The 21,857-nt window shown below is 31.4% G+C and overlaps 1 protein-coding gene across 1 annotated transcript; it reads left to right on the top strand.

The window, feature by feature from the left end:
• The first annotated feature begins 11,252 nt into the window (after positions 1-11,252).
• On the top strand, positions 11,253-16,263 carry LOC107889548 (transcription factor UNE12). Its single transcript, XM_016814019.2, has 7 exons — positions 11,253-12,261; positions 12,770-12,877; positions 14,161-14,280; positions 14,486-14,551; positions 14,633-14,698; positions 15,216-15,293; positions 15,610-16,263. The coding sequence occupies exons 1-7, from the start codon at positions 11,950-11,952 to the stop codon at positions 15,835-15,837; spliced, it is 978 nt and encodes a 325-aa protein (XP_016669508.1). The 5' UTR covers positions 11,253-11,949; the 3' UTR covers positions 15,838-16,263.
• The last annotated feature ends 5,594 nt before the right edge of the window (positions 16,264-21,857 follow it).

Below are 21,857 nucleotides of genomic sequence, written 5' to 3'. Positions count from 1 at the left end.
ATATGTTTCATTTCTAACCTTTAAATACATTAATTTAAAAAATAAATAGGCTACCAGTATACCAAAGATTATAATTTTGGTCATGGTGTTGGATCTGTTGTGATTGATTACTGGTTCATACTTTAGCCTGCCCCAGACATAGCGCTCAATTGTATTTTTAAGATATAATGATAGGAGCCCACTTCCCTTTCTTTTTCTATTTCTTTTTTCCTGATGGGTAAGTATGAGCCCACTCATTGACTTTCTTTTCTCTTCCAGTAAATAATTTCATTGGTGGGCCAAGTATCCTAAGCAAAAAGCTTTTTGATTTTCTTAATTCGGCTGCTAACCACCTGTTTTAGCTTTTGAATTATGAGTTTGCCAAAGAAAATTGGGATTAAGATTTAAGGGTGAGATTGAACTTTTGATTTGGGCAAAAAAGTTTAGCATTATTGGCTAAATTAATCACACTGATCCTGACCCTAATGGCCCACACAGTGGATCTTCCAGAGGATATCATTGAAATGGAGTATCATTTGACATCCTATTTACTTTCAATCATACAATTTCAGCTTGAAAAAGAATGGTCAGGTTGGGGTTGGAGTTGGGGAGTTAACTTTGTTGCTTCATTCAATTATTATTAAGAGAAATATTCAATAAAATCGAACTGAGAAGATGAAACAAAGAAAAAGGGAAGAAAGGGGGGGGGGACATATTGAGCCAATTCTCCCACTTTTCTTTTGTCATTGGATGATGAAAACATCAACTTTAGAGTAGTAAATTTACCAATTAATATTTTGAAAAGAAATCCATTAATTATTGAATTCTTCACTAAAGAATTTATTTAAATATTGCTTTCTTTTTGATGATTTATTAAAATGTAATTGTTAGGGTAAATCATTGGTTGAGTTATCAGTGGGGCTATTATCTATGTGAGAGATGGGTTGTGTATCAAATTTTGGGGGAAAAGTTGTGATGCAAATTAGGCAGTCACATCAAGTAAACACTATGAGTGAGGTACATCTCAAACACTCCGGTAAAATTTGAGTTATTTCAGTTAATATTTGTAATCCTAAGTAATAAGATTATATTGAGTTTAATCCCTTAAGACTCTCATCTTATAGTTCTCGACTGTTGATGTAACTTAAATTATATTGTTGGATTTGGAGGAGTCTAGCTACAAACAAATGCCTTCCCCCTCATTTGCAATCATCCCATTGTACCTCATTCTTGAGTAGTAGAAAATTTTAAGAGTATTTACTCAAACACTAGGTGTGCTATTGCTTTCTTATAGCTTTTCTATTTGATTTGAACTTCTTTGTCTTTTGTGTTTACGTTCTCTTTATTTTAGTGCCTTGGAGAATTTTTTTTTGTGAATTCTCGCTTTCAAGAGTAAGGTTGTGACGAATTTGAAGCAAAAAAATCACTTAAGGCCATGTGGTTTGCCAGACCCAAGTTTTAACCTCGTGACACATACATCTTCAAGCAACATAGACCACATCTATACCCCACGCGCAAGCCCCTACCTTTCAAATTTTAAAATTCAAATGCAGCAAAGTTATTTTCACTTAATGCCTCAGACAACTTAACACCCAATAGTGTCTCAATTAGGGGCCAATTGTGATACCCTCACTCTTTGGAGACAACCCCTCAGATTTACTCCTCATGAGGGCCCTACCTACTGCTCGAACACACCTCTTGGAAATACTCCTCAGCTCAACATTTGTGTGTGTTCGTGTAGACCCCACTCATTAACTACCATCTCTGAGCTCAACTACCACGTCCCATTTGTAACACCCCCACGCCCGAAACCGTCACCAGAGTCAAGCTTGAGGTGTTACTAAACTTATCTTACCTTTTAAACAACTCTAAACCACTTATTTTAATTTTCAGAATAAACTATTTTTCTGCATCATGGTTGTTTAAAAATTCATTTCTCGAGTTTCAAAACTCGAAATTAAGATCCGTAAATTTTTCATGAAACTAGACTCATATATCTATCTGCTAATTTTTTTATAAAATTTTTGACTTATCCAATTAGTACAGTTTATTAGTTAAAGTTACTCCTGTTTCAGAATTCGACTGCACTGGCCTCTACTTACTACGAACCACTTTTCTCTCTGTAAAAAAATCATATGACTATGCCGTTTGTTTCTATTAAAACTAGATTAAATAAGGATTCTAACCATATAAAGTACACCACCTAATTATTTTTTTAAAATTTATGGTGAATTTCTAAATTTGGAATAGGGGATCCAGAAATCGCTCTGGCCCCATTTCACCAAAACTCAGATACCCTATAAAATACAAAACCTTTACTTGTTTTGCTTATTCCATCTGAAAATAGACACAACGAGCTTTAATTTCATATATTATTCACCATCAACCCATGTCTCTACAATTTCTTGTGATTTTTCAAAATCCCGTTATTTCTGATACTTGAATCTGTTTTTAAGTTACTTTCACATTTTTCTTAGTTTTCATGTGATAGTTACTACTTAATCATACATACTATCAAACATGTATATCATCAGCCACTCTATTAGCTAATCACTAGCAAGTATTTACACATCATTCATTGATCATATCATATCAAAAGAAACCAAGTTCCTATACATGCCATACACAAAACGAAACGTCTAACTATACTAATGTGATTTCTTCGATAGTGTGATCGGGTCTCCGACGTTTCCTTCGATCCCCGAGTGGCTTGATAAAAACTATAAGAAAAAGAAAATAAAGAGAGTAAGCACTAGGCTTAGTAAGCTTACAAGCAAATAAATTACAACATTCAACATAATGAATAATTATACATAATGTCACCTAGCCTCATAAACTTTATTTACTTCTCATTTTCTACCTTCTTCTTTACTCACTTACCTTCTTTCTTACCTGACCTTTCACTATTCATAAATATAATCTACCTTCCCTTTTGCTGATAAGTCACTGTAATTTAACGTGTACAATGACCCGTTGAACCACTCGGAATATTAAGGATACTAGGGTTGTTCCTGTCTATCAATATCCTGCCAATGCCATGTCTTCGACATGGACTTACATGAATTATTCCTGTCTCCAATGCCATATATATATCTAATATGGGCTTACATGGCTCATTCCTGTCTCCAAAGCCATATATCTGATATGGACTTACATGGCTCATTTCTGTCCTGTCCTGTCCTGTCAACCCCAATATCCTAACATTCCTAAGGTTCAAACGGGGCTTCCTAATGCTTTTTCTCTGTCACTTCGCCTTTAATTCGACTTTAAATATTCAAAGAAAATAAGTATATAAATGCTAGAAATTGACAATAATAATGTAAAATAAAAGAATATTTCATTTATTTACTGTAAACTTACCTCGATACAAAATGTGACTAAACTTTACAATTTAGTCCTTTACTTTTTCTTTTCCCCGATCTACTCCCGGATTTCACTCTTCTTGATCTATAATAGCAAATTTAACTTATTTAATATTCACATTTATCAAAACAGTCCTTGACCCAAACTTTGGCAGAATTACATTTTTGCCCCTAAACTTTCACATATTTGCACTTTTTTCCCAAGGCTCGTAATTTAAACTTCATCCTATTTTCTTATGTTTTATGACATGCTGATCATTTTCCCTTCTATGACAACATCAAATTCACACTCTAACATATACTTATGACTATTAGGTATTTTTACCGATTAAGCCATTTTACTCGTTTCCACTTAAAACTGAGTAGCACAAGTTGTCTAACATAATTTAAAATCTCATATTCTATCATAAAACATCAAAATAAACACTTTTCACCTATGGGTATTTTTCCAAATATGAACCCTAACTTAAATTATTGCTAGCATAAGCTTTATCGAGCTACCGGGACTCCGAAAACGTAAAGAACATTAAAAACGGGGCTTGGAATCACTTACTATGGAGCTTGAAAGCTTGAAACAAACCCTAGCTATGGAGAACCCTTGAAATTTCGTGCTAATGAAGAAGAAGATGAATTTTGTGTTATTTTTCCCTTTTATTTCATTTAATATCCAAATAACCAAAATGCCCTTCCTTATTAAACTTTCAAAAATTCCATCCATGTCCTATTTTTTCCATGAACTTAGAAATTGGTCAAATTTTTATTTAAACCCTCCTAATTAATATTCCAAAGCGATTTCATACTAAAAACTTCTAGAATGCAAGTTTTGCAAATTATTCGATTTAGTCCCTAATCTCAACTTAAGCACTTTATGCATAGAATTTCATCACGAAATTTTCACACAATCATGCAATCATATCATGAACCTCAAAATAATAATAAAATAAATTTTTCTACCTCGAATTTGTAGTTTCGCAACCACTGTTCCGTTTAGGCCCTATTTCGGGATGTTACACCATTTGTAGTGATTAATATAATGTCCAATTGTCACCCTACCTAAGCTTATGTTGGCGGTCCACTTGGCCACTTGTGCCTTACCCACCACTAAGGACTTAACACGTAACACCTCGGGACTATAGCTAAGAGTATAAAAACCTTTGACTTTACTAGAAAAGAGGTTCCACCCTCTCTCTCCTTACCTTCAACCTTCTTACTTAACCTTAACACCATTTCTACTCGAAATACTCTTTGCAGTGACTCTCCGCCTTGTAACGAACAAGGTGAACCACCCAGCTCTGCCATCATCTCTTAACACATCAAAAATAAAAAACAAAAAACATTTTTTAAAGGTAAAAAAATTATAGGTTATAATTTTTTTAGAAGTTAAAAATAACAATAAATACTCTTACTATATTTATTTTAAATTTTATTTGAAAGTAAAATTAAAAAAAACAATGATTATAAGTTTTAAAATAGACCACTCTAATTTTTGTATTTTTAAACATTTGAATGAGAGATTACTTTTTTTTAAGGACTGAATGAGCACTTTCGGATGCCTAAGATTAGTTGTTCTTGGTTATTTTGATTGATTACTTGGTGTCTCTGAAAAATAAAAGTTTATTTATTTTTCAAGGGATAATTTGGAACTTTCGTGCGATTGTAAAAATCTTTATTAGTTGGACGAAATAATATACTTTGGCTTATTTGAAAAACCCATCCGAACAACATGTAACTGATTTAGTCCATTCCTATATAGCTACTTGGTGTCACTTGAATACTGATGGGGTGGTTAAGTCGGGTGTTGGCCTTGCTTCTATAAGGGGAGTGTTGAGGGATCATAATAGAGAGTAAATTCTTGGCTACGATCGCTATTTGGGAGAGTGCTCATTGTTTGATGTTGAATTGTGGGGGATCTTGGAAGGTCTAATTCTTTCTCACAGGCAAAAACTCAATAAAGTGATATATTCACTGATAGTTTCAAATTCTGCCTTGGTAAGGAGAATTTTTCAAGTTTTAGAGTATATTGGACAATGGAGATTAAGACATGTTCTTAGAGAAGAGAATAAAGATGCAGATTTCTTAGCTAAAATGGCTTCAGACAGGAATGAGGGTATTCAGGTTTTAGAAGAAGCTCCCGGGGAGCTTATAACTTTAAAATTTGATTTAGCAAAGTAATTTCGTTATTCATAGTATTTTGATGTAATTGTTTGTTTATATTAAAAAAAAGGAATTTGGTGGCGGAGATGAAGAAGATAATCAAAATTGACAACAAAACAAATTTGATAGTGGATTAGTGTAAAAGTCGAAATCTTTCAAGTGATGTATTTATGAGTTAAATTTGGTTTGCTAATATAGATATGTTTCTGTAATTTTTAAATTATTTATATTTATATTTATATACTTAAATAAAAAATAATTTATCTTGAACTTTAAAATTATCTAAGTTATTGAGGTTTATTTTTCAAAACTTAAATCAAGTTTTTCACTTGAAAATTATATTAATTAAAAATAATATTTTGTTTCATAATTTAAAATTTTGATCCAAATAATATATAAAAGAAAAGAAAAAAACATCTATTCAATCTCTTTCAATTTTGATATTAAGCAAATTGGTCCATTTGAAAAAATCGGAGTAATTTAATTCTTATATATCAATTTTGAAACTAAGCATATAAGGGCAATTAATCACAACATTAGCATATTTCGTCAAATGTACACAACTTTGATTGCTATAGTAACAAATTGTTTGTTTTGATGTTCCAAGCTTTTGATATAACAACATTTAAGATAATTTTTTATTTATATTCTCTAAGTCATTTGGTAAAATAATTATTAAAAATTTTGTTAAACATTTTCAAAACATTTCAAAGATTTGTAAAAGTACTTAAAAGCATGTTTTAATTTTTAAATTTATCTAAATATTTTTGAGTCAATCCAAAATATTTTAAAGTGTTTTAAACTCATTTTATACAAGTTTGGAAAGCTATATCGATACTTGGAGGAACTTCTATTGATAGAAGCAAGTTAGAGAGCACCCCAAACATTGCTCCAGACTTCTACCAATACTCAAGGAGACTTTTACCAATATAAGTTACCTTCTACCCATACATATTATGAGTTGTATCGATACAAGTCTATCTGCAATGCTTCCAACAACTAGAAACTATCTCAACGGATATCAAAACAATCATAAATTTTTTCTTTGTTATATATACACATCAAGAACACTTCAAGATACAAGAGATGAACATCCAAACGTAGAAATCAAGAGAAAAACCTTCAATTCTTTATTTTTCTTCATTTTCTCTTGTACATATTCATTGAAAGCTTATTGTAATATCTTTTTCACTCTCAAATCTTTGTATTTAGAGTTTCAAATTGCAAACTCATACCTACAATAGGTTCATTGTTAGTTTGCTCATCTTCTCTTTGTTGTAAAGAACATACTTAAGATTTTTAAGGTATAAAACCATGAGTAGATTGTAAAAGGTTTCTAGATGAGCACCAAAGCTAGAAGGTTTTAGAAAACTCATAAAACCTAGAGGAAAGGTTCTATCTTAGCCTTGTGAAAAATATAGAGATTTTAAAGGTTACATATTTCCTTAAAAGGTAATAATTCAAGTATAATGAATTGGGAAATTCTCGGTTGAGGTATACCAAGGTAATGAAGGTAGAAAATTCGGGTCAAACACTATAAATTGATTTGTCCAAGCTTTTCTTCCTTTTGTTCATCATTTAGAAAAATATGTAGAAATTTTTAAAGTACCAATTCACCCTCTCTTGGTATTTTTGGACTTAACAAAAATTTAGCACACATTCTATCCATTTGCATATATTTTCTAAGCTAAAGTTTTTTATATATTCTTTTTGAACTCTTTTAAATTTAAAAAAATTATACATTTTTCAAATAATTGTTTTAGAATCAAGAACAAATTGACAACATATGTAAATATTAAGGGCTTAATTTGTTATTATATCAATCAAAATTATGTACAATTGATGCAAAACATTAATTTTCATGATTAATTGTCCTTAGTTGCTCACTTTTGAAATTAACTATTGGGGATCGACTCGATTAAGCAACGAACAAGTAAAAATAGCGGAAGAAATTAAAAAATTAAACACACAAATTTAAACTGGAAAAACCCCTCCAAAAAGGATAAAAAAAACTACGAGCAAAGATAATTTTACTATAATGGCAAAAGAACAAAGAGTACAAAAGATGGATATCAAAACTAAACCTCAAAACGTAAACACAAAATTCTCCAAAAGTGTTATGAGTTTTAATTTTTAATGGGTGTATTTTCTAAGGTTGTAAAAGAATCTATTTATAGGCTAAATTCTTAAGTTAAATAATAATAAAATAATCTAGACAAATCATAGTTTGGCTGAAACAAATAAAGAGAGTCTAACTAGGAGATTATCTCCCAAACTTGACCGAAATATGAGGCATACTCAACAAATCTTCACCTTAACTCGTATTTCCACCACGTCATCTTTGCCAAAACCCGCCACGGACCTATCTTGAACTGTGCAGGGAATTAATTGAGTCGAATCTATGCTTAGAAGTTGAGAGACTTCTAGCCTTCGACTTGTGCACTGCCAAATCAAAACTAACTCGGGTCTGATTTTCGTGAACACAGTACCCTAACTTTTCAAAACCTACATCCAAAAGAGAACCTCTCTTCAACGAAACGGTCATACCTTTTTCCCTCATATGACCAAGTTGTTCTTTCTCCGATCGAGTTGACTTCAACTCCGTAACAGACGAGAGACATCCGTTTTCACCAGTAACTCTAGAACCTTCCAGAATATAAAGAATGTCGATCATTTTATCTTTTAACAAAATGAGAGCCCCACGAGACACTTTAACATCGCTAAACTCGATGCTGATCCTGCAACCTTTTGAGTCTAAAATACTTAAAGAGATGAGATTTTTTCGTAAATCAAGTATATACCTGACATCTAAAAGTGCCCTAATTGTCCTATCGTGCATCCTAATTTTAATAGTACCAATACCGATTACCTTACTTGATGAATCGTTTTCCATGCTTACAACTCCACCTTTAACCGAACTGTATGTGGAAAAATATTCTCTATTGGGACACATGTGGAAAGAGCATCTAAAATCTAGGACCCACTCGGACGTAAGTTCAGAGCTTTCGCTCGTTGACACTAACAAGAAATCATCACTACTTTCATCGACCAATAGCACTAGCTACATTTTCCTCGTTGCTTTCACCAACACTTTTATTTTGTAGTTTATAACAATTTGCTTTGATGTGACCTAACTTCTTACAATAACGACACTTTTTGTCTCGCTTCTTTGATGTTACCGAAATGGAAGCTTGCCTATTTGCCTTGATATCCAAACCAAACTCATTGTCGAGTTTATCTTTACTCAACAAATAACCCTTCACATCCTCGAATGAGAGTTTGTCTCTGTCATAAATCAAGGTCTCCCTGAAAGACTTGTATGAATAGTGTAAAGAGCACAATAATAGCATAACCTGATCTTCATCATCAACCATAACCTCAACATTCTTTAAATTGTTCAAAAGAGTAAAAAATTGACTAATGTGATCTCTAAGAAGCTCACATTCGTTCATGCAAAATGTAAATAAACATTGTTTCAACTCTAAATGGTTAGTCAGAGACTTAGTCACATAAAGAGTTTCTAACATTTTCCACAAGGCAGATGAGGATTTCTCCATCAATACCTCCTGCAATACCCCATTCGCAAGGCACAACTAGATTGTAGACAAGGCCTTTTCATCAACCTCTTTCCATTCTGTCTGATCTAGATTCTCAGGCTTTTTTCTGGTAATGACCTTTTTCAAGCTGGTCTGAATTAGAATTGCCATCATCCGAACTTGCCACAAATTGAAATTTATGACACCATCGAACTTCTCAATGTCGAACCTTATTGCTACCATCTCTGAACGGGCTAATCTGTGAAAATCAAACTAACTCTGATACAACTTGTTGGGGATCAAACTGATTAAGCAACAAACAAGCAAAAAAAATCAAAGAAATTGAGAAATTGAGCACACAAATTTAACATGGAAAAACCCTTCCAATGTGGATAAAATACCACGGGCAAAGATAATTATACTATAATGGCAAAAGAACGAAGAGTAAAAAAGATGGAGATCAAAACTAATCCTTGAAACTCGAAAAGAACGAACCCTCAAAACGTAAATATAAAATTCTCCAAAAGTGTTATGAGTTTTAATCTTTAATGAGTGTATTTTATAAGGTTGTAAAAGAACTTATTTATAAGCTAAATTTGTAGGTCAAATAATAATAAAATAATCTAAACTAATTAGAATTTGACTGAAACAAATAAACAAAGTTTAACTGAAAAATTATCTCTCAAATTTGACTGAAATATGAGGCATACTCAATATTAACTAGGATTTCGATTTTTTAAAGAGGAATTGATTTGCTCAACATTGAATTGAGAGAGACTCAAAATGTGTTTTTGCCAAAAGAAAACAATTGATAATTATCTTTGAATTTGAATTCAAATTTGAATTGACATTTAAATTTCAATTATTTAAAATAATTCAAGAGATTAATTAATATTTTTTCGGATTAAATTTTAGCTCAATGATATCTATATTATTGTCAATGCAAGAAGAAATTTATCCTCCTATTTAAGGATCGGATAGGACAATTATATAAAAAATATATATTAATTAATATTCTTAATTGTTCTCATTAGTATATCATGTATTTTTTATTTATTTAGAAATAGCATGAATTCTATAAAACACATCTATTATTTATGCATGTGTTTCATTTTTTTTTAAAATTTTTGAATTGATATTTAATTTTTAATAAAATAATTTGCAATCATTTATATTATTCTTTAACGAATTTTTCATTAGTATTGGTAAGCATATAAATAAAATATGTTGTGTTATATAAATGATTGCGCATGGAGTGTTTTATATATATATATTTCCTCATTTGTTAGTTGTAATTATTCAGGTTATGTTTGATAAAATAAAAAAATAAGCATTAAAAAATTAAATGTTGAATTTAAGTTATTAAATAATAAAATAAAATAAAATAATAATTGAATTTTATTGTGGGTCATAAAAAATGTTTAAAAAAACATTAAGTTGTTGCAAATATTAATTTTTATTTTACTAATATTTTTAACCTTTTATCAAGCAAGACCTTAATTATGTTAGAGTTTTTTTTATTGCATTTTATTTCTTTCTTTTTTATTTAATTTTTGTTTATAGTTATTTTTATAAGAAAGCACTCATTTTTTTAAATTTTACATAATCATATATATTTTTATTTTTAGTGAATAGAATTAAGCTTGCAAACCTCATCTTGAGCATGGTTTCATATTTATTTTGATTTCAACATTATATATGGAATAATTATTCATGAATCAAAGAAAATACAAGCAATAGTCCTTTTTAAGAGGCCAAAAAAACAAAATTATTGTTATTTTCTTCAACAATCATTTAAAAATAATTGTAACATATAATATTACATATATAAATTATTTTTATTAAAAAGTAATAAATCATATTTAGTTCATTTTAAAAAAATCTTAATTATAAAAAATAAGATTATGATTTATATATTAAACAAAACTTGCATTATATATTTAAATAAATAAAAAGAACCCATGGATTGTATGTACCGTAAATTAGTGGTTCACCTGAAAAATTTATTTATAAAAAGTTTTATGTTAAAAGCAAGTAAAGTGTTAATTGAAGTGATTAAGTTAAAAGTTTAAATATTTAATATTTTAAATTTAAATTTTATTCAAGTATTGTTTTATTAAAAATATAAATTTTTTTAAATTTATAAAAATAACATAATTTTATTAATTTCCAAACTGAATTAAAAATTTAATATATAATACAACACAAAATGGAGTTCATCAAACCACAATCATTACTCCATTTGATTACTTTTTCTTTTCCCACTCTCTTCTATTCGAGTTTTGCCTAAAAGCCAACTCTTTTTCTTTGGTATTATTATTTTTCCTTTAAAACCATACCTCAGAACACAAACCAAAGCTCCTCTACCATATTCACTAAACACAAAGTTGGAGACTCAAAACCCAAACCCACACTATCAAACACTTTCTTCAGTTCATCTTCCCTTCTCTTCTCAAACTCAAACCCTTCTCTCTCTCTCTCTCTCTCTCTCTCTCACAGTTTCCAATCCATTTAAACCAAAAAAAAAAAAAACACCAAACCAACACCAAGTGAAAAGGCCATACCTTGAAAATTCTTCTTGGAATCCACAATTTCCTTTCCGGATTATCGGGTTCCGGATCTGCCACCCACTTCACCAACACCCCTTCCACCTTTTCTTGGTTACCCCGTTAAACCCCCTCTTAACTTTCTATAAAACCCACCACCAAGAAAAAATATAATCAAACTCCAAAAATAGAAGAAAAGAGAAAGAACCCTGTTTTTAAAATCTCTTCCCACTGTCTAAAACATTGAGAAACACGTCTTTTATATATATAGTGAAACCTAAAGACAAAAAGTCTTATTTTACACACATACACATACAAGTAATAGAGAGGGCCGGGAAGAAGAAGTTGCTTTGCGTGTTTGCGTTTTTAAATATGGCAGGTAATCAACAACAGGAAGCTGGGTTAGGTGATGATTTCTTTGAACAGATCCTGGCAGTACCACCAGGCTATGGTGGTGGCGGAGGTGGTGGTGCCACCTTGCCTATGGGGTTGCAATTAGGTTCAAGTGGTGGTGCAACTGGCGCCAGTGGTGGCGATAGTGGTGGTGGGTTTAGAGGAATAGGCATGATGCCTTTAGGGTTGAATTTGGAACATGGATTCTTAAGACATGAAGATGGAGTTGTAGTTGACAACAACAACAACAATGCTTCTTGTTCAGCTGCTTCTGCTGTTTCTGGAATCAGTGTATGAAAATTCAATCAATCTCACTTTCCATCTATTAAACCTATCTTTTTACTTGTCTTCTTTCTCTTTCCCTTTTCTTTAAAATATGGGCTATTATACAATTTTTATACCCTTTGCACTTAAGAGTTGATACAAGTTTCTCTTTGACGGTAAAATGACATGAAATCATATGGTAGAACCAATTATTTCTTTTGAAGATTTATCAATGGTAGGATATTAGGAATAGAAGCATTATTTCCAAGGGTTTCTTATTTTTTAACTACTTTTTCATAATTCATGCTGAAAAATATTTTCGCTTTTGTACCTAATTTTTCCTTCTTAAAGTCGGCTTTTCCTACTGCTAATTCCTCCTAACTTGGACTTGATGTTCCTCCTTTGAAAAATAAAGCGATTTTTTTTTCTAATGTTCTATATTTATATGCTTTATATATGAACATCAAGAAATTAGAAGGGTAATTCAGTCATAATGTGCGTGTGTGTTTTCTTTTGTAACTTTGCTTTGTGGCAGGAGAGAGATTCTATGCATATGGTAAGCTTGTTTCCACCTTTTGGACAAATGCAAACTCAGCAAATCCGTGCTTCACCGCCACCTCAGCCTCCACCGCAACTCCACCAGGTAAAACTTTTTTTGGGACAGATATACCCTTTATATTTTCATTTTTCCCCTAAAGTTTTTTGGACTTTGTGCTTAATAAAGATGCCCTATAAGGAGCCTATTTCCTATAGCATTTGAAACTTAATTTGGACTACTTTTTCATGGGTAAAATATCAGTAAAATTATCAATTATGATGTCTGATATAATATTGTTATAAATAATGTATTAACTTATCATAAAACATATATTTTTTTATGTTTAGTATATACCAAAAGAAATTTAAAATTTGGAATTGAACTACCTTTTTGTTCTTTCTTTTAAGGTTGTACTGTAAAATTTGCCCTTTTTGTACGGTTCATCATGATTAAAATCAGGGGTATATTTGATATTTGGAGAAAACCTAGGGGTTTAATTATTATTTCCCTTTTATTATTCGTGCCTTTCACGCTCTTTAATGGAGAGCGTGGGTGAAAGGGAAGCAATTACTGACACGGATACAATGTTTTGTGCACGTGTGGAGAACTCTGCTATTATATCATCATCTCATCCTATACAATTTACAAAGGTGAAAAGTGAGAGAGACTCGAGTGGTCTTTTTCAACAATGCAGTGATGATCTTTGTCGGAGATAGATTTCCCACGTGACTAGCTAGCGCGTGTGTAGCAAACGCTTCAAAAGTTAGCTTGGGGTTTTCAGTTTTTTAAAGCCATTTTTTTAAATATCCGTGTTATTTTCAATTTCCAGATTTTTTGCATGAGTTTGGGGAACAAAATTAATTCTTATTTTGTTAATTTCATAAGTGAAGGGTTTATCGTTGGCTTGAGAAATTTTTAAGAGAATGTTGTGATTATTTTAGTGTGGCATTACCAACTCATGCAAGTACTTGTTAGAATTTTTTTTATTTATTTCATTTCACTAAGTTTATGAGAAAATATAGAAAGTACCCTCGATTTGGTTTGCCTTATTTCGGCTCTTTTTCAGCTTTAGAAAGCTTGATGTTGAAAATTTAACCCAAAGTGTATGGTAGTAATTTAATCAGGCATCGATTTTCCATGTCATGTTTCTGATATTGAGAACTATTAGTTCGTATGTGCTCTTTGTGTTTATGATTACCGGAATCTTGTGTTTCCGATGGTTGTAGACTTGTCTTGGACTTGTTGGGTTTAATGAAATAAGAAAGTGAGACCTTTGTGAAAATTGATTGAGTTCACTAATCTATTTATCAAGATTTATATGTTATGCATGCTGCGATTCCGATGAATGAGAAAATTTTGATTGCATAATCTGTGACATGCTGGTGCAGCCATTTCACAGCCAGCCAACATCAGGTCCAGTTGCTGCGGCACCGCACCCACCTGCCGTCCGTCCAAGGGTACGGGCTAGGCGAGGACAGGCAACGGATCCCCACAGTATTGCTGAGCGGGTAAACTCAATTTCTAATTTCAGAATCTGGAATGATATAACAAAAGTTCTTTTATGAGCTGCTACTTATAGTTCCTCTTCCTCTTAGTAATGAACTTGGACAAAAAAAGAGATTCTGGTAATCTTCCCGTTTTGTTTATTTAGTCCTTATCTTCTAGTCTTTTGCCCCTTTCCCCGTACCTCCATGGTTTTTCTGGTGAATGCAGTTGCGTAGAGAAAGAATAGCTGAAAGAATGAAGGCTTTGCAAGAGTTGGTTCCTAGCTGCAATAAGGTTCCTCCATTCAGTTCTTCTGCGTGGTATATGAAAAGTGAAACAGACCTACTTGCTGATGCATTACTAAATATTTTGCAGACGGATAGGGCCGCTATGCTTGATGAAATTGTGGATTATGTGAAGTTTCTTAGACTTCAAGTTAAGGTGTTAACTTCTAAAATCTCCCTATCAACTAAGATTCATTTTATTTTATTTTTTGTCTTTATGCTTAGAAAGGAATCATTTCATTAAAGGTATTTAAGTTTCAAATATCTTCTAAGGTTGCTTTTAGAACATCAAAATCGTCATTGTGGCTTTTGCATTCGCATTTTTTTAAGCCCCAAAAAGTAAAAGGAAGTCGAGACGAAAACACCTCATCATCACTACCGAAAAGTTCCTCAACTACTTTGATTAATTGTTTGATAATTTGTAGGACCCGTATGCTGAATCCTAGACATCTATGAAGACCTTAAGCCATTACTTTCTGCTACAATGTTAGACTAAATTGACTCTTGTCTGTCAAGGCCACAAATAAGTTATTATTCGAATAGTAAAGAATGTGAACTGCATTATTGTTACTTTGAATAGTTGAAGAATGTGAACTGCCTTACTGTTTATTTCCTTTTTTTCAACATCAAATTTATGGTATCGATGTCATCGAGTTTGATGAATATTCAAACAGGTTCTGAGCATGAGCAGACTCGGTGCAGCAGGTGCGGTGGCTCAGCTTGTTGCTGATGTACCCCTACTATCCGTTGAGGTAATACGGAATAAGCATAATTCTTAAGTCAGTGAATTTTTCCGCCTCAAGTACTAAACTATCAAGTAAGCATGAAAAGTACTTAAGGAAGATGTAATAACTTGTGTGTTAAGGCATCTCTTTTGTTGGTGCCTTAATCCCTTATCGCTTCGGCCTTAATGAATGTACATTATCTTACACTTTGACAGGTCGTTTTCTACGAATCTATTTATTGGATCAAGTAGTTGACTGTCGTTTTCAGACCTGCCGTGGCTTCTAAGTTTTATTTTCCATGATTTTACCCTCTTTTTTTTTTCTTTTTTTTTTCTATGAATAGGGTGATGGTGCAGGAGGTGGAACCCAGCCTGCTTGGGAGAAATGGTCAAACGATGGCACTGAACAGCAAGTCGCTAAGCTGATGGAAGAAGACATCGGAGCTGCCATGCAGTTTCTTCAGTCCAAGGCACTTTGCATTGTGCCGATATCACTGGCATCTGCGATCTTCCCTGCACATCAACCTGATGCACCAACAATTGTCAAACCCGAATCAAACACTCCTTCGTAAAGATAAAAAACAACATTATGACCCGCCAAGAACTCACTCCTAGCTCACTCGCAATGGCTTTTTAGTGCTTCGATCCAAACTCTAACTCCGACCAGCAACTTCAATCAAGTCAGTGCAACCTTTCCATCCTTGTCTTTTCCAGTAAGAAAAAAAAAACCATGGAAAGTTATTTTGATGTGTACCCCATAGGCATGGTGTAAGTCAAGGGAAAACAAATTCCAAAGGTCCATTGATGTGTCTTCATCTTTCTAATATGTAAGTGGAGGATGACCAAAAAATAATGGTGGTAGGAACTCGCTTTCTTTCTTTCTTTTTCCTTTTTTTTTTCCTTGGATAATGGGAAGTGGGACCATGGAAAATGGATGGATAGGTTTGTCCATGATGTATTTGAAGAAAGTTTTAGTGCAACTTGACCTTTTACATATATATATGGGTTTTGCTCACCAATTAAATTAAATTCAACCCAATGGAATTAAAAATAAAGATTTGTTTTTAAGCTTAATTTAAATGAGATTAAACCTATTAAATATTTATTATCAATATTCAATTTAATTGATTAGAATCAATTATTTAAAATTTTAATTATACTGGGCTTTTCTGATGATTTGTTTGAATGAAGTATGTTTAGGATAATATATAAACTTTTGTTGGAAGTGTGGTTTTCAGAAACAAAATAAAATGAAAATGTATTGCTAACATTATTTACAAGGATAAGGTTATAAGTTCATTGATTTTAAAAAGTAAAGGTTTAGTCTTGAAAAAATAAAGTTCAGTCCTTTTTCTTTTCTGAATGAATGAGGGATTGGAGAGAAAGTGGCAAAAGAAGCTTTATTTTTATAATTTTATATTATCTTCTAAAAGGGGACAAATCTAATGACCCTTTTCTTTATATATATATATAGAATAGTAGTACAAAAGAATTTAGTTGGGTATAAATATTTGGTGATACTTAATATAAACAATGAAGTAAAAAAGTTCAAGTGTAAACTATATTGATGTCAAACTAATTAGATCAAAAACTGATTGAATATTAATTTAATAATAAATAAAAGGTTGATTGATTTTAAATTGTTATGAACCATTGAATCGGATTAAAAATTAATTGAATTTTATTTTTTAAGTTTTAATAATTTATTTAATTTGAGTTAATTAATAAAAAAAATAGTATTCAGTGTAAAAAACATTGGTTTTGGTTTTATTTTGAGAGGAAAAAGGGAGAAGAGGGGGGAAGGGATAGGCATAGTGAACTCTAATACTCAAGTCCACTATAATTAGGTTTGTTGAACTCATTTGGGTTATGGATATTTTAGATTATGAAAAGAATGTATGATTGGTAAAGAAAACAAATCAAGTGGACTTCCAATACACAATGAGTTAGGACATTTTAAAAAATAATATATAGGAAATGACATGACATGACATGACTTCCCAAATCCATTTTCTCATAAATTTGTTTCAAGGGGAAGAAAAAGTGCTTTACTTTATTAATGCTTTTAGAAATTATATATTTGATTTCTGTTAGATTTGATGATTTGAATAAGGGAAAAATTCTAACATTATATACAAATTTTGATTTAATGTGTAATTTGATATATTAATTTTAATTTAATGTAATTATATAATTTTTATTGTGATTTAAATGTACATATGAAATTTTAATTTTGATTCAATCATACACATTTAAAGAAATAAATATATCATTTATTTTTATATTAGATCAATATAGTTATACATTTATATAATATATAAACATAAAATGATTTTATATCAATAATTTTATTAATAATTTTATGAGAATTGGATCAAATCAAATTTTCATGTATAAAATTGCACAAAATCAAAGTACATGTATAGAATTACATATTAGACTAAGGTTCATGTATAGTTTTAAGATTTATCCCTTTGAATAACAAAGTGAAGATTTCATTATATAATTGTTTTTAAAGATTTCATTGTATAATTGTTTCTATTTAATTTAATTTTAGAGTAATTTTTTTATATTCTAATTTGATTTGTTTATGCAAAATATTATTTGTATTTTTTAAAATTTTGGGTAAATTATGTTGTTAGTCTCTCTAAAATTACATTGTTCCTATTTTAATCACCAAAAGAAATTGTTAATTTGATTACTACTGTTAAATTAATTGACCAAATCGATCACTCCATCATTAAATTTAAAGGAATACTCTCTCTTTTTCTTTAATTTTTTTTCTTTTTTTTCACCTTTTTCTTTCTAACCCAAAAACCATCATCTTTGCCCCCTTAAAGATGCTTCTGCTTTCTCTGTCAAACCACCATTTGTGAACATTCTCCTATCAATGAATGATGCCATTAGATGCTTCTTCTTTCTACCTATTTTTCTTATTTTCCTTCTCCTTTCTTCTTCTTACCCATGACCACTTCTTCTCATTGTCGTTATTGTGGTTGTTTGATGTCTTTTCCGACGTCAGACTATCAATCAAAACCACCAAAGTAAAACCCAAAACCTTCTCTTCAAATTTATAGGATTAGATTTCTAAAAATCCTTAAAAATTGTAAGGTCACTGTAACACCCCTTGCTTGACCGATCATCGGGTCCAAGTTATGGGAAGCCACATCCGTTGCCAGAGCAACTTCCGTCAAAATATAGTGAATATGTCAATTAAGCAAATATTTATGACTTAAAAACATTCATAATATGATTCGCAACTAAATTCAAGCATTGATCGAGCTTACAGAAACTCTTTTGTTGACCCGAGCTTGAATTAGGATCAAATTGTAAAGTTTTGAAAATTCAAGACTAACGTTGTGACGTCACCAAATAGTTTGTCACATCACGACTTCTAGCCACTCGACGTCAGGATGTCACAAATTGTTAGTCGACATTGCGACAATGAGAGTTTCTCGTCTCAACGTAGACTCTGTTTTGGTACATTTTAGGTCATTTGATACCTATTCCTTTCTGGACGAGGAGAGTTTCTCGTTACAAACTCATCATTGTTATTATGGTTGTTTGACGTCGTCTTCGGCGTCAGAATATTAATCCAAAACCACCAAAGTGAAACCCAAAATCTCCTCTTCAAATTTATAGGATTAGATTTCTAAAAATCCTTAAAAATCATAAGGTCACTCCCAAAGCTTTAGAATTTCTATGCTTTGATCTCCTAATCCGCTATCGATATGTTATAATTTTGAGATGTCTTTTTACTTTTAAGCATGTTGGCAACGGTTCAACAAAAGCAACGACGACAACTTGAAGGAAGTGACAACTAGTGTTTTTAGGTTGAAAAGGTGAATGTAACACTCCTAACCTGTATCTGTCATTAAAATAGGGTTTCACAGCATTACTAAATAAACGTAATATAAATCATTCATTTCAAAACATTTTAATAATAATAATATAATCCATCATTAAACATGCATAACGTCCTTTATTCAAGCCTTTGAGGCCTTAAAATCACTTTAGAAATGACTAAATCAGAAACATTTGAAAAATTTAGGAAAAAGTTAGAAAAATTTCAACTACAGGAGTCATACACCTGTGTGGCCTGGCCAGTGCCTCACATGACCAAGACATATGCCCGTGTAGCCAAGCTTATAACTCTCTGACTTGGGTCACACGCTCATGTGTGTTGCCCGTGTGTGACACATGCCCATGTGTGTTGCCTGCGTGTGGCTCATACTTATGTGGCCAGACTGTGTAACTCTCTGACTTAGGTCACACGCCCATGTGTGTTGCCTGTATGTGACACATGCCTATGTGTGTTGCCCGCGTGTGACTCATACCCGTGTGGCCAGGCTGTATGCACCTAAAAGTACCTTAAAACTCAAGTTGACAACTTCTTACTTACTTAGGCACTAAGCAACTCAAAAACCATTCGTTTAACCTATTCAAAACACTATCAAACATACTCAAAACACGCCAAAACAGTTATCCTAGGTGCCTAACCAATGTACCTTTATTGGTACCACATTTATATCATCAAAACATATCATCAATGCATCACTCAAATCAATATTTTAAGTATACCAATTCTTTCAAATTAACCTAACTTATAACTACCTAAATATTAAGCTTAATTTCACATACACATCACAAGCAATGGTTCCAAAATAACATGCCAATTTATGGCTTCAAACACAAATATATAATTATATACTCAAACCAATATTACACTTATAACTCCATTTACAAACCATTCACAAAATAACTATCAATTAAGACATCCTAGGTACATGCCATCAAAAAAGGTAAACATCATCACTTTTAAGATCGGGATCGTTGTTGGATATTGAGTCAGCGATCAAAAGAGAAGTACCTAAACTGCACACGAAAGACAAAACCTTACGCTGAGTAAAACTCAGTGATATTTCTATAATTCGAAGATTTAAAGACCTAATAATACATAAATGCTCAATTTGAATTTTCAATCACATTATTAACTAAGCATAGTATAACAAGATATCATCATTTCAAATTTCATACATATTAATGCATCATTCCATATTGTATTCAATTTTTCACACGATTTCATACTTGATTTGGCTAAAATAATTATTTCAATTCCCATCACTTGCTATATAAATAGCTTTCCATATATCAATCAACATTGCTTTTATACAATGGCACAACTCATTCCACATTCAATTAATGAGTACATAACTCATATATTTATTTTTCTCACAACATATTTCACATTTCATTTTTCAATCAATTATCTCATTTCCATTTTACATACCATGCCATTTCAATATCAAATATATAACTTTATTATTTATTTACCCCTATTAACATGACTCAGACTTAAACGGATACACAGATCCAACCAACACACCAGTTTGGCACCCAGTGCCTCATCGGATAAATCCGAAGTAATAACTACGTCCAACGCTATATAAATTGACACCCGGTGTCTCATTGACTTGAAGTCGAAGAAATCTCTGAACTCTTCTTATCCTTTAGCATGCCATTTATATCCGATTCAGCCCAATACAGTTAATAGGGTTTCATTTCACCTTTCAAATACAACCAATATCTAATTCTCATATTTGCACATTATTACATGTACACATATATTCATTTCAATTCAAATAGTCAATACATTCATAATGTATATACCAATTCAATCCATTTCAATCAACTATAATTTCAATTCACTATCAAAATGCACAAATACACACCTCAACCACTTACCATATACATTAAATCAAATACAACAATTAACAACTATGTTCGGATTATAAAAATACAAACCGTGGATTTCGAGCTATTCGACGTCGATTTTATCTTTCCCCTTTTTAGTCGACGATTCAAGTACGACGTTAGCTACGGAGTTAAAACAATTAAAATAAATCAATACAACACAATTCAATTTCACATTGAATATTTCAATTTTTACTCAATATTTTCTTAAATTTCAATTTAGTCCCTAAACCAAGACTAATTTTTATTCTTCACATTTAATACTATATTTTTATACTAATTTCACTTTAAGCTAAATTTAGTTCTCTATTTTCAATTAAACCCCTAATTTTATAATTTATTTTACAATTTAATCCTTTTCCATATTTAGCTTAAAAATCCATCAATTTAATCCCTAATACTAAACTATTCAACATTAAAAACATTTAAAATCTTAATCAATGCTAAAATTTCAACATTGGTCAGGTAGTACTTAACACCTATATTCCAAAATTTAAAAATTATAAGAAAAGGAACTAAATTTACTAACCAGTTGAACTTGAAAAGTTTTGAACCCTTTGTGGCCGTGTGTTCTCCTTCCTTTCTTTCTTTCTTTTTTTTTTCTATTAATTTACTTGCTTCCACTTACCTATTCTATTATTATAACTATTGTTATATTTTATAACTTATACATATAAATTTTATTTCATTTAATTAAAATATATAACATTGCTTGTAACTCAATCGCTGTCTTCCTACTCAACGCATCAGCTACAATGTTAGCTTTACTAGGGTGGTAATCAATAACGTAATCAAAATCCTTCAGAAGCTCGACCCAACGATGTTGTCTCAAATTCAA

Source organism: Gossypium hirsutum, chromosome A11 (genome assembly GCF_007990345.1).
Source record: "Gossypium hirsutum isolate 1008001.06 chromosome A11, Gossypium_hirsutum_v2.1, whole genome shotgun sequence".
Classification (NCBI taxonomy): Eukaryota; Viridiplantae; Streptophyta; class Magnoliopsida; order Malvales; family Malvaceae; genus Gossypium; species Gossypium hirsutum.
This window is presented reverse-complemented; position numbering and strand designations above follow the sequence as displayed.

Excerpts from the sequence above, each read along its gene's own strand:
- LOC107889548 (XM_016814019.2), top strand. The coding sequence starts at position 11,950 with ATGGCAGGTAATCAACAACAGGAAGCTGGGTTAGGTGATGATTTCTTT. Across the intron at positions 14,281-14,485 it reads CCCACAGTATTGCTGAGCGG|TTGCGTAGAGAAAGAATAGC; the intron begins GTAAACTCAATT and ends TGGTGAATGCAG. Across the intron at positions 15,294-15,609 it reads TACCCCTACTATCCGTTGAG|GGTGATGGTGCAGGAGGTGG; the intron begins GTAATACGGAAT and ends TTCTATGAATAG.